The 13,035-nt window shown below is 39.4% G+C and overlaps 1 protein-coding gene across 3 annotated transcripts in view; it reads right to left on the reverse strand.

Moving 5' to 3' along the window:
• Positions 1 to 972: 972 nt before the first annotated feature.
• Positions 973 to 13,035, reverse strand: part of XPO4 (exportin 4) — a 62,638-nt gene continuing 50,575 nt past the window's right edge. For all 3 annotated transcript variants that reach the window (XM_009644878.2, XM_035900434.1, XM_035900433.1), the window contains 2 exons: positions 12,874 to 12,966; positions 973 to 8,539 (listed from right to left, as the gene is read on the reverse strand). In XM_009644878.2, coding sequence (XP_009643173.1) covers positions 8,342 to 8,539; positions 12,874 to 12,966 — 291 coding nt within the window. In that variant the 3' untranslated portion in view covers positions 973 to 8,341. The remainder of the gene's footprint in view (positions 8,540 to 12,873; positions 12,967 to 13,035) is intronic.

Here is a 13,035-nt window from a genome sequence, read left to right on the forward strand (position 1 = left end):
ACTACTAGTCACTTAATACCATCTAGTGGTATTGACATTTTACATGGATTTTAGAAGCAATTAAAAAGAAAAAGCTTAAACAGGATTACCAGTATCTATACCTTTGTACATTTTAATATCCCCATTGATTTTACTATGCCATATTGTCCCTTTTTTATGCTGTTCTCTCAAAAAAAAGCCCCGAGATACATGCTAACATACAAATGATGGAATTTTCTGGCCAGAGGCATCACAAGAAGCAGGAAGGAAAATATATAAAATATATTTAGCAAAACCAGTAAAATTAAAGTGGAACAGAAAATGCAGTCAAGTAGCAAACATTATGTACAGCAGCAGACTTTACAGTTTTTCCTACACACACCTCTACACTTATTTCACACACTCTTTTTAAAGAGGAAGAAGAAAATAGAAATAAGCTAGTGTTAAGAAAGAAAACTTTTTTCCTAAACAGTAAACAGAGTTTATCACTGCTTTTTGCTTTTGAGACTCCAATTCAGACTATATATTCCTCTAAGAAAAAAATAAGGACACCATTTTTCTCAGTCCCTAGAGTAGGATTACGCTGTCCTCCTTTTACAGACTATACTGGTATCTTAAATAGTTAAACTCACAGGATCTAGACATTATCTGGCCATCTTGCAGGATATAGGTAACAAACATTTTAACCAAAATACAAAACAGGTATCCGATTTTTCCAGCTTTCCTGAGGCTGAGTGAATTGTTTAAATACATGTGCGCTTATCAAAATCCATGTTACAGTACATTTTTAACAGTAGTTTGTTAAGAAATCATGAAAGTGCATAACAGCCTAAAAGCAGGCAAAAAGTACTTCCGAAGAACAGTCTCTCCTTAAAGCGGCAGAAGAATGTTAAGCCTTCCCCAAAGCAGTGTTGATCTTGTGTGAGGACATCAGTGATCTTCCTAAAGACTCCACAGTGTGGTGGTGGGGTTTTGGCTTTGGGTTTTTTTTTTTTTTTTTTTCTTCTGAGTTACAACAATCATTTGAATGAACAAAAGACCATCAGAAGTATTGGTGCAATTCTAAAATTAAAAAAAACATCCTGACAAGTTATTGAACCAAGTTATGAATGAGGCTTTCAAATCAGTACTTGCGTTGGAGCCTACTGATGACTTTCATTCAGCAAACACCAAACACAGAGACTGGAAGAGGTCTGAATATGCCACAAACCCAAGCTGCATCATCCAAACCAGTAAGTTAAAGCAAATCAAACATACACGCCTTCGCAACCATGAACAGTAGGCCAGGCACAGAGGGGAAGAGAAAGAGAAGTACATCACAGCCAAAGCTCTGCCTTACTCTAACTTGCAAAGGCAACAGAATCAGAAAAAAAGTAGATCTGGTAACATCTGATAGATGTTAAAGTGAAAACAGTTGTTCCATGAGATTCAAATTTAGACAGGAGAAAAACTAATAATGAGTTATATATCAGTCACAGTGAGTAACTGCAGTATTCTCTTTGGAGATTAGATTTGACTGGAATGTTTCTCAAAATAAAGATTTTATTATTTAATTAACAAAACTCGCATCAATAGTATCACATTTTATACAATTTGAAAATAGCACTTTCTCTTTTCCCCAAAAAATGCGTTGATGAAATGGCAGGCTTTTACTAATCCTTGTCAGGATGACACAGGTTACTAAGTTATGGGATAACACTTGCATTATGGATTTCCCTTTCTTTTCACAGATTAGCTTGATTTTTTTTTTCCTCCACATAAGGTTGCAAACTTTTTACTTTCTTCTCCTCCTCCTCCTCTTCCAGTTCATATATTACCTCCTCCATAGTTGACCTGCCAAACAAATTCCACTTGGAAGGTTGAGCTTTCCTGCCTTTCTGCTTACAATACATGACAAATCGGTGAAGGAAAAAACCCACCACCAACTCTGCCACTCGTGACTGAAGCAAATATTAGTTTCATAAAGGCAAGATTAATGGGTTTTGTGTAGACTTACACAAACAAGTGTGAATAAAGGCTTTGTAGCCAAATCATTCAAGTTTATTCCAGAGCTCATACTTAAGGTAAAGCAGAATAGTTCAATATTCTACATGAAAGGCTCTTGGATAAACTGCTGTTGTTAATCTTACCAGCTGCTTTCAGGGATTTGCTCAAAATTACCTTAAATGTTTCCGTCCTTCACCAAAAAGCTCACTGAACTAAACCAGGCCAATATAAATATGTAATTGCAACAATTTTACTTCTGAAACCAGTAAAGTTCTAGTGTAGCAAGCTGTCACCACCATAGCTGTCGCATAGTTTTACTTTCAGGATTTGTGAAACTTTTTTTTTTTTTTTTTTTTAAATTTGGGGGAGTGCATGGAAGTAAGAGGGAAACAACAGAAAATAGCTGTAGTTGAACCAAATGTAATTGTATTATAGCACATTAGGAACTGCTGCCTTTAACTGACCTTTTCTGATATACATGAAGTAACATACTGTTGGATGTCCCTTACATGGGAACAGATTACAGCCTTGGAGAACATTGCCATGCCAGACATCATCAGAAACTGTTTAGATTAAATCTACACAAAAAAAATTTCAAGATCCAGAAATCAGTATTCCTTCTGGGTAGACAAACACCACCAATAATAGTGACCTGAAAAGTCAGCATTAAACTTTTTTTTGGAGGATGGGGAAAAAAGGTTAATTTGATGATATATTCACAGCCACTTCTGGTAACTGTAGTCCAGTGTGAGATACTCAGATCACACACCTAACCACGTTTTTATCCTGTTGATGGACAAACATGCCTTAAGTGCTGATGTAAATTAAAATTATCCCATCAACTTTAACTGAATTACTGCACGTTCACAGTAGCCAGAGAGCACAATGTGTAGCCTGAGGTTTCACAACATTCCTATTTTTGTTTCTATTGTAAGGAGGTATAACAAATGCTATTTTCAGGGATTCAACACAGGTGAGATTTTAGAAAAATATTAAACAAGAATACACACAAATCACACATGGCCAAAACAAAATAATACAAGTCTTTAGTGGAAAACAATTTTATCCTCCTTCTGCTTATGGATCTTAAAAATACAGAAAGTGTTCATTTCAAAATTGAAAATTCAGTTGTGATAAGGCTTGATTACACAGCCATTTCCCAAGTCTTATTGCAACAAATTGTGAAATATTTCTATGCAACTTCATATCTTCAACTGTACAGGTAAAACAATACTTGAAATCAACTAGCACTTCAATCCCTGCATTTTTAATATATAAACTCAACAAGGTACTGAATTATACATTTAAAATATTTACACACTTGACCAACAGCAGTACTAGCATTTATTGCCTTAAAACTGCAATGTTCACTGCATGGAGGTTCCTTATTTTGCACAAAGAGAACAAATAAAAGAGGATAATCTTTTTTTCCTAATTATAAACTCTAGAATGGCTCAACGGGAGATTGAAATGTGCTGGGGAATGCTACTAGAAAGGATTTTAGCAATTTCAAGTATCAAGCTGTAATAGATTGGAAAAATCACATGGGTAGTATCTTTCCCTTGAGGTTGGAAGGGTCTTCCAAATCTTTTACAAGAATGGCTTAAAAGGACAGGAAACTCAGGATAGGGAAAGGGAAGAAATGGAAAAGCAGAATCTACTTTGATTCACTAAGGAGAAGGGAAAGCCAGGGATCTCTTATTTCTCAGTTGCTAGGGCCCCAAGAAATCTCTCATTGAAAAAAAAGTTTGTAAGACAGGCGAGAGCTTAAGGCTCTAAAGCAAATCACACGTCATGATTTGCTTAATGATTAGTGCTAGAAAGCATTAATCTCACTTACTGCAAAGAGGGCACAACCTACTCATATTAAAAGCAAATTTACAGGTGGGCAGGACTGGCTCTTTAAATTTTAGGCTTTGGTTATACTGAGTGACTGGAACAGATATGGGAGAAGTAAGTGGTGTTTGTTCCTTGCAGAAAAGTGTAGAAAACCGAAACCAAACCAAACAAAAAAGCCCTACCACCACAAGTGGCACTTATCACAAGTAGAGGCACCAAAGCCTGAATAATCAGCAACTGTCCTCTCACTATTTAGACCAGAAGCGAGGCACACTGGTGGGGAATCTTACCTTATTTAAGAAGAAGCCACAATTTCAATTGGCTGTAATTGAAATAACTACAATTTACAGCAAGCATTACTGTACTGCAGCAGACCAGTCCAGGGAAATACTGCACGACTGCTGCCTCTACTGGGCTTTACAATTATGAAAATCTTCAGTTTTCATTACAGTAAATCTTACACCTCACAAAACTAAAATGAAAATATTTAATATTTACATAGCATCTCAGATCCTCAATGCATTTTATAGGCATAAGCTAATCCTCACAACATCCCTGTGAGGTAGGTAGGTATTATCGGTATTTTAACGACAACACAGTTCTAGCAACTTGCCAATGGCCACAGAGGATCCAGTGGAAAAACCGATACAAAACTAGAGGAGCCTGGCTCCTACTCCTGCGCTTATATTCATCAAGCTACTTCCATAAAAAACACCTCTTCTTATGTAATTATTCAACCGAAACTGAAATTACTTGAAGTGTTTTACAAGAAAAATGCTGCAATTTGTGTTTTTGAATAGTTTTACAGATCACAAATTAGAATTTGCTTTACCTTTTGAAAAATTAGATTGTAAATGGACAACTGACTGCTCTGAGCAAGCTTATTTTCTAGAACTACATGGCTTAGATATAAAGGGATTTACCCAGGCAAACACTGGGGCTTTAGTGAGTGCTGTGTACTATCAAAGAGATGACTCTGATTCAAACCCCTCTCTTTCAACTAGTAGGATTTGGACATGCTGAGAAAACAAGTTTCTCATTCCTGAGGAAAATGCTGAGCCCTTTATCACTAAACAGTGAAACACAAATCTCTGGGCAATAAGTGGCAGATTCCGGCAGTAATTCAGTGAAGATAATTAAGGCATAAATGCACATGAAAGTGGAAGCTTCATGTAGTAGTAGTAGTAGTCCACTTCTCCCTGTCCATGTGTATCTGTGCTTTCAAGAAGGTCTTGAATTTCATGACCCAACCAGATGGTCATGCTTGCCATCATTGACAATTATAGGCTGAACATCAGAAAATTATTATGCCAGCATTAGAATTAGCTATTACAATGGGGAAGGAGCTGGCAAAATGGGGAAGCTGCTACTTTATTTCTAGTCTTTAAATGAAAACACTAGAGCAATAATTTGTTTTAGCAAAAAAAGTCTAAACAAAAACATTTGTTACAATTATAGCATGCAGCATTTATAATTCAGTTTGAGTTGCCTTTTTTTCCTTCAAAAAAACAGGTGCATTTTTGGAAACATTATTCACTTTGCACAGTGAATGGAAAATCAATGCAGTGATACTATAAAAATTTCAGAACACTTAGATGGAGCCAGCTCTCAATGTTCACTAAAAATGGTCTGTGAATCTTTCCTATGGACTTCAGTGAGCTTTTGCATCTAGATTTACAACAACTGGATGTGTAGAAGATCCCTGAAGATTTTTTTTTTTTTTTTTTTTTTACTTGGAAGGAATATAGAAGCCAAATCGTTTAGGTAGAAGCACCTACCCTACCCAGCAGGAGTATGAATTAATAAAACTTACTCCCAGAACCTTTTGCAACAATTTCATGGATGTCACTAATGTCACTAAGCAGAGACATCTTAGCATTTGCTCTAAAAGAAACATAAAATGGCATGGAAAGATCCTTGTTGAATACACAAGAATGGAAGAAAAATTAAGAAGAAAGGAAGAGTGTTGTCTAGCATAACATCAAGCAGGAAAATTACAAAAAACCTTACTAGGACAGTTCCCTTTAACAATTAATACTATTTTTAAATGAAGGGCAAAGGAAAGTTTTAAGCAACCTTCAAAACCAGTCTTTGAAAGTAAGCATTCATACTTTAAGCAAGTCTTGAGAGTTCAAAGATGCTGTGTGTCTCTGCTTGTTACAACACAATGAGCCTGATTAGAAAAGTAATGGGCGTGCACATTACTTTGTCCTGAATACTAACTCAGTTTGTGCTCCCATTCATCAATCACAATATGCAAGAGGATTTCAAAATTTGAAGTTAATAAATATTTTTAAACAGTGAGCCAGCTTTAGGATTAAAAAAAAATGATACCGAAGGAGCTAGTTATAGAAGAAATGATGACTGAGAATATCAGTTAATCAGTCAAGATCCAAAAACCTTGAAGGTATTTGCTATGACCTCTTTGAAGACTTTGGCCTAGATATTTGACATCAAGCACATCATGACAAGCTAACAGATCCTACTGCTGCTTATGTTTCCAGGCTTTAATGCCCCTCATATGAAAAAAATGAGTTTCAGAACTGCTGCCCTATCCAATGTACAAACTCCAAGAAACTCCAGAAGCAGTTTCAAAAACATACCAAAACCCAATTGTAAAAAAATCAGCCATCAGAACAGTTTAAAACCAGAAGGATCTGCCAGGATTGTTATCTTTTGTGCAAGTGCACAGACAAGAAATCTTTTGAAGAAAAGCATTAAATTTTCAAGAAAAAAAAAAATGAGAGCAATACCCCTGTTCTAAAATACTATGCAAATTATCTTAGAAATAAAACACTAGCTGGGAAGGTACCTTATCTGACAAGTTTTATGGTCACTTTTTAATGTGTAAATCTGCCCTAGCCCAGCTTTCACATAAATTAAAAGACAAAAGTACAATGAAGCAATGGCATTTTTGGCCTTGTGGATCCATGCTTGAGACAGGTATGGATTTAACTAAAAAATAAAAAAGCCTTAGACCACTTATAGCACAGAATTAGACATTTGTGTCTTTTAAAAATTCTGGCTATTGTGACTAATTTTGAGATGAATAGATGAAGAATGGCACAGAGTTGCAAACATGATGTTATACATAGGCATGTAAAGGTGTATACTGTACATTTTATATAAATTTTAAAAACACATGGGAAATTCAACAGCATAATCTGGCAGACTTCTTAAACCAAAGGGCCCACTTCTGCCTCCATGTATTTCCACAAAAATCAATTTTACTAGACATGCAGCATTTGTGTTTGCTTCAGTTTTCTCTGGCTCATAACTGGAGACAAAGCAGGCCTTGCTTTTGTATTCACGTGCTGCTCTCCCTTGTTGGTCCACTATACTCAGGGCACTATATTCTGCTGTCATACTAGCTAAAGTGCTGATATAAAAAACCGAGCAAGAGCAGAGCGGCTGGGAGATCTCTGCAGAAGTGGAGCTAGATTCAGCAAAACAAAAAATCCCCCCCAGCACTACACATCCCAATTGACTTTCTCGACTTGAGTCAAACAAATATGGCCCTTGAGTAAAAGGGTTTGACTCCCCTGTTCTGGCATAAGTATTTTAGATAATGCCCCAACTTTTTAAAGTTTGCCAGTAATTTACACCTTTTGAGTTGTTATTGCTTAAGCAAATAGTTCAGTGTAGAAATACATTGGCATTTGCGTGCAACCCGGGTATGAATCACGACAGATACTGAAAGTAAAACTACACATGAACCTTGCATTAGACACTAATTCCCAAAATGACACGTCAACATGAAGGGCTGCAACAGGTACAAAGCAGCTTAATGCCAACACCCTAAACCAACTCCGAAGAGTCAAATCTTGCCTTAAGTTTCTTATCTAAAGTATATGAGCGCTTTTCTTTCTTTTAAATTAAGGCAATGAAATGGCTACAGTTCCTAAAGTTCATTTTAGGGGAACAAAAATATACACCTTTTTTCTTCTGAACTTTAGGCAGCAGAACATAAAAGTAAAAACCTGCAGTGCATTAAACATGCAATGTCAGGTTGATGTAGAAAACCAGAACCAAACACAAGTTAAAATACCATTTGGTTTTTCTTCCCCATTGGAACACAAACTCAAATTTTAAGAGGATAAATAAAGCTTAAAATCAGCTAAACTGTTTAGAGCTTCGTATGTATCTGCATCACACTCTAACATGATTTTGGGTAGAAAAGAATCTGTATGTTTATCTGGCCACTCGTATTTTAAACCGGTGGGGGCAGAAGGCACTGAATTTCTTTTTCATTGTGCCCGTATCTGTTTGCACATATATGGAAAAAAAATTAAATTCAAATTTTCTGTTCATTCTCTCCCACACACAAGTATGATAGATTGCAGCTAACACATAATAGCAGAAGCTGATTCAAAGTTGACCTCTCCTATTCCACTGTGTTATGTTCAAACTTCCAGGCTCTCTAGAATCTGAGATGGCTGCAAAGAACCCAGAGACAGGTACAAGATTTAGTCAGCATTCAGCATTTCTCAGTGCATTTTGCAGAAAGGGTCTAAATTTAGGCATAGAGTTTTGTTGTTTATTTTACACAGAGAAGTCCACCAACATTTGCCATAAATTCTTCTAAACTCTTTAAGAAGGCCATCTTCTGCTTACGGTCCAGTGTAGGGGGAGTGCTGCTTGCAGTAAGCTTGTTGAAGGCATCTGCTAACCGCTGGTAAATTACTGGATCTTGTTGAGTTGATAGCAATGTCTCAACTAGCTCTGAGTATTCAGCCTGTTAAATAAACAAGAATCTTACTAACTTAAAAAAAACCCACAATATATACTTGTATAAACAAATATAAAAATAATAATAAATATATAATATTTATTCATAAAATAAATAATGAAAATAATAATAAATAAATATAAATAAACTTCTCTCATCAGGACAAAATCCAAAATCAAGGCTGTGACAGCAAACTATCAGTACCTCTCCACCTGTTACCTAGTTTTGCTGACTAGGGTACCAGAAGCAGCTATGGACCTGCAGCCTTTCATCTATCTCTAAACCAGATAAAGCCCTTCAATCAGACCAGCTTCTTTTAGTAAGGCTAAAGAAGCCTTTAGAGCTAGGCACGGTGCTTTGCAGTGCAGAATAAAAAGAAAACTTTTAAGGCACACCGTTCAAACTACCTTCTAACTTTTACTTAGCATAGGCTCACTCCTGCACACCACACTTCTCTTTTCTTCATGCCTGCCCCACGCTCGGCATGATGTGCCAACCACCTCCTCCCACAGGTTTTCCTTTCTCCCGATTCCCTTCTCTGGGACAGACAGATTAGAATCCTTTCTAAGGGTTTCCCACTTATTCTCATGCTTACTTGGACAGAAGCAGAAGACAAAGAAACATATTAAGCATGACTAAAAGGACAGCTCAAGAGCTGTTGAGAGTTTTGAGAAAAGCAGCAAACTTGACTAACGGGCGCCTGGCTCAGCCACTGTGGGGAACACCTGGCTACCTGGCGCGCAGCAGCACAGCTCCTAGGTGGGACTCAGCAGAGACTATGGGAGCTTGTGCAGCAGGGGATGAGATGGGGACCTCAAAACTCTGCTGGGGGTCAGGAGCTGGGCTGTTACTATGGACAGACTGCTGATGATCATCCTCAGCCCTCACTCTATCACTGCTTGTTGTTCAGCCACACAGCCACTAATGACACTACCAAGGGGCACCTGGAGCAAGTCCAGAGTGACTACTGAGCTCTGGGAGCAAGGGTGAAGGTCATGGGAGCCAGAGTAGCAGTCCCCTCAATTCTGCTGGTGAAGGGCTTGGGTAGGGGTAGACACAACATGAAGTTGCCACCTGTGGCTGGTGTCACAGGGTATTTTTTTCTTACGTGATCACGAGTCCCTCTTTGAGGGATGAGGACTGATAACAAGAGAGAGGATCTGTATAACAAAGTGGCTTGGGAACATCTTTGCCAAAGGCTTGCCAACCTGGCAGGAAGGGCTTTAAAGGGCACATTGGTGGGTGGTGGTAACAGCTTGTAGATAAGTGAGGAGACAGAGACCAAGAGTAGTGAGAACGCAAGGAAGTGAGTGGGTTTAACGAAGAGTGCTCATCAGGAAGGATGAAACAGGTTGAAAGGAGACCAACCTCAAATGCCTGTGCAGAAATGCATTCAGCTTTGGAAAGAAACAGGAAGAGCTAGAGCTCCCTGTGCAGATGCAGAGCTACAACATCACTGCAAGGCACTGAGATGTGGTGGGACAGGTGGCATGACTGGAGTGCTCCAATGGACAGCTCTTTAGAGCTCCTTAGGGAAGAAGAGGACAGAAGATTGCCATTTATGTGAAAGGGCAGCTCAAATTAAGGATGTTTTTCTATGGACTGGGCAACAATCTAGTTGAGTGTTTATGGGTCATGATCAGAAGAGAGGTGGTAAAGATGACATCATGGTGGGAGCTTGTTACAAATCACTAAAACAGAGTGAGTCATGGGCAGTCATCTTCAAGCAACATGAGGTTCCCAGATCAGACTTATGAGAGATTATCTCCCTGACATTTGCTCAAATGCCAGATGGGCCACCCAGAGATGACTTTGCATCTGCTACTTACAGCTAGGAAGACCTGGTCAGGGATGTGGTAATTAATTGCAGCCTTGGCTACACTGATCATGAAATAGTGGAGTTCAGGATCCTTAGGAGAGCAAGGAAAGAGGGCAGCCAAGTATAGACCCTGGACATCACAAGAGCAGATTTCAGCTTATTCAGAGACTGGCTGGTGTGGGATCCTATGGGAGAGAGCTCTGAAGACAAAAGGAGCTCAGGAGAGCTGACAGGTTTTTAAGGACAACCTCTTCCAAGCACAGGAATGGCCTGTCCAGATAACTGAGGAAAACTGTAAACACATCAGGACACCGACCCAGCTAAGAAGGGAGTTCAGGACTGAACTCCAGTGTAAAGAGGACACATGCGAGGAGGTAGAAGCAGGGACAGCTACAAAGGAGGAAGCCAGAAACATTGTCTGGACAAGAACAATGACATAAAAGTGAAATTCAGCTAAAGCTGAATTTGGCAAGGGACAAAGACAACAACTTCTACCAGTACATTAACAGTAAAAGAAGGAACAGAGAAAATGTGGGTCCTGCTGCCGAATGGAGCAAGCAATTTAGTGATAATAAACAAAAGATAAGGCTGAAATACTCAATGCTTTCTTTGCCTTGGTCTTCACTGACAGGTTTTCCCAGACCTTTATGACTAGAGACAGGGTTCAAGGAGGAGAGGAATTACCAGTAGTAAAGAGGGTCAACCCAGGGATCTCTTGAGAAATCTTGATGCATACAAGCTTAGGAGACCTGACAGAATCCATCCAAGGGTTCAGAAAGCTGGCTCATGTCATTACAAGGCTGTTCTCCATCATCTTTGAATGACTAAGAAAATCATGAAGCAAGTACTCCTGGAAGCTATCTCTGGGCACGTGACGGAGAAAGGGACTGAGAACAGCCAACATGGATTTACCAAGAGTAAGTCATACTTTACCAACCTGACTATCCTCTGTGATGAAATGACTACATCTGTGGATGAGGGGAGGGCAGTGGGTACCTGATGTTAGCAAGTCCTTAGCAGTCTTGCACAGCATCCTTGTAACCAAGCTGGGATTTTTTTGTCTAGATGGGTGGACTACTACATGGGTGAAAACACACCTCTATCATCAGCCTCTAAAGGACTGTGGTTAATGGCTCATATTCCACCTGGAAGCTGGTTATAGGTGGCACTGAGAGCTCTCATCTGGGCCTTGTCCTGTTAAGTATTTTAGTTAGTGACCTGGAGGAGGAGAGGAAATGCACTCTCCTCAAGTCTGTGAATGAAAGCAAACTGGGGAGTGCAGCCAGTGCATTCAAAGGCTGACGTTCAGATACATCAAACCAAGTTGGCAGAATGAATTGACAGGAACCTCATGAAATTCAACAAGGACAAATACAAAGTCCTGCAGCTGAAATGGTGTGCCCTTGTACTTGGCACTGGTGAGGCCACACCTTGAATACTGTGTTCAGTTTTGAGCCCCTCAGTTCAAGAAGGGCACTGAGGTGCTAGAGTGTGTCCAGAGAAGGGCAATGAAGCTGGTGAGCGGTCTGGAGCACAAGTCTTATGAGGAGCGGCTGAGGGAACTGGGGTTGTTTAGCCTGGAGAAGAGGAGGCTGAGGGGAGACCTTATCGCCCTCTACAACTACCTGAAAGGAGGTTGAGGTGAGGTGGGTATCGGTCTCTTCTTCCAAGTAACTAGTGACAGGATGAGAGGAAATGGCCTCAAGTTGCATCAGGGGAGGTTTTGATTGGATATTGGGAAAAATTTCTTTACTGAAAGAGTCGTAAAGCATTTGAACAGCCTGCCCAGAGAGGTGGTGGAGTCACCATCCCTCGAGGTGATCAAAAAACATGTAGACTTGGCACTTCAGGACATGGTTTAGTAGGCATGGTGATGTTGGGTTAATGGTTGGAATTGATGATCTTGGAGGTCTTTTCCAACCTTAACAATTCTATGATTCTTACTGATTAACCCCCTGCAACTATACAGTGGTTAGTCTGGGAACTGACAGGCTGGGGAGCAGTTCTGCTGAAAAAAAGGACCTGAAGGTCCTGGTGTACAGCAGGCTAGGCGAGTCAGCAGCGTGCCTTGTCAGCAATGAACGCTAGCAGCATACTGGGCTGTATTTATTATTTGTCTTTACACAGCAGTTGTTAGATGTGGAATACTGCGTCCAGTTTTGGACTCCTTAACACAAGAAGGATATTGATGAACTTGAATGAGTCCAGTGGTGGGCCACCAAGACTGTCTGGCAGGTGCTGAAAGCACATGAATTATAAGGATAAAAAAAAAAGCATTCAACAGGCTGCTCAGAGAGGCTTTGGAATAGCTGTCTTGGAGGTTTTTAAGACACAGTTGGAAAAAGTCTTGAGCAACCTGATCTGAATTCACTGTTGACCCCACTTTGAGCAAGACGTTGGACTACAGACCTCCTGTGGGTCCCTTCCAACCTGAATGATTCTATGATTTGCCAGGCACACAGTAACTAACCACTCTCCTTTAACAAATGACTGGTTTTCAGAGTGTGTCTAAATGCCATACCTGATGCAAACACACTAATGTGTAGAATGCTTCACCTGCTGCAGTTGTCATTTCTGTATTGTGCTTCTGAAGTACCAGCATATCAAAGACCATCTGAAATCACAAAACAGAAGTAGTTATGGAAGTATAAACTTAACTTTCTACTTTGCAAACATTTTCTGC

The sequence above is a fragment of the Egretta garzetta genome, unplaced genomic scaffold (genome assembly GCF_000687185.1).
Source record: "Egretta garzetta isolate BGI_Z169 unplaced genomic scaffold, ASM68718v1 scaffold98, whole genome shotgun sequence".
Taxonomy (NCBI): domain Eukaryota; kingdom Metazoa; phylum Chordata; class Aves; order Pelecaniformes; family Ardeidae; genus Egretta; species Egretta garzetta.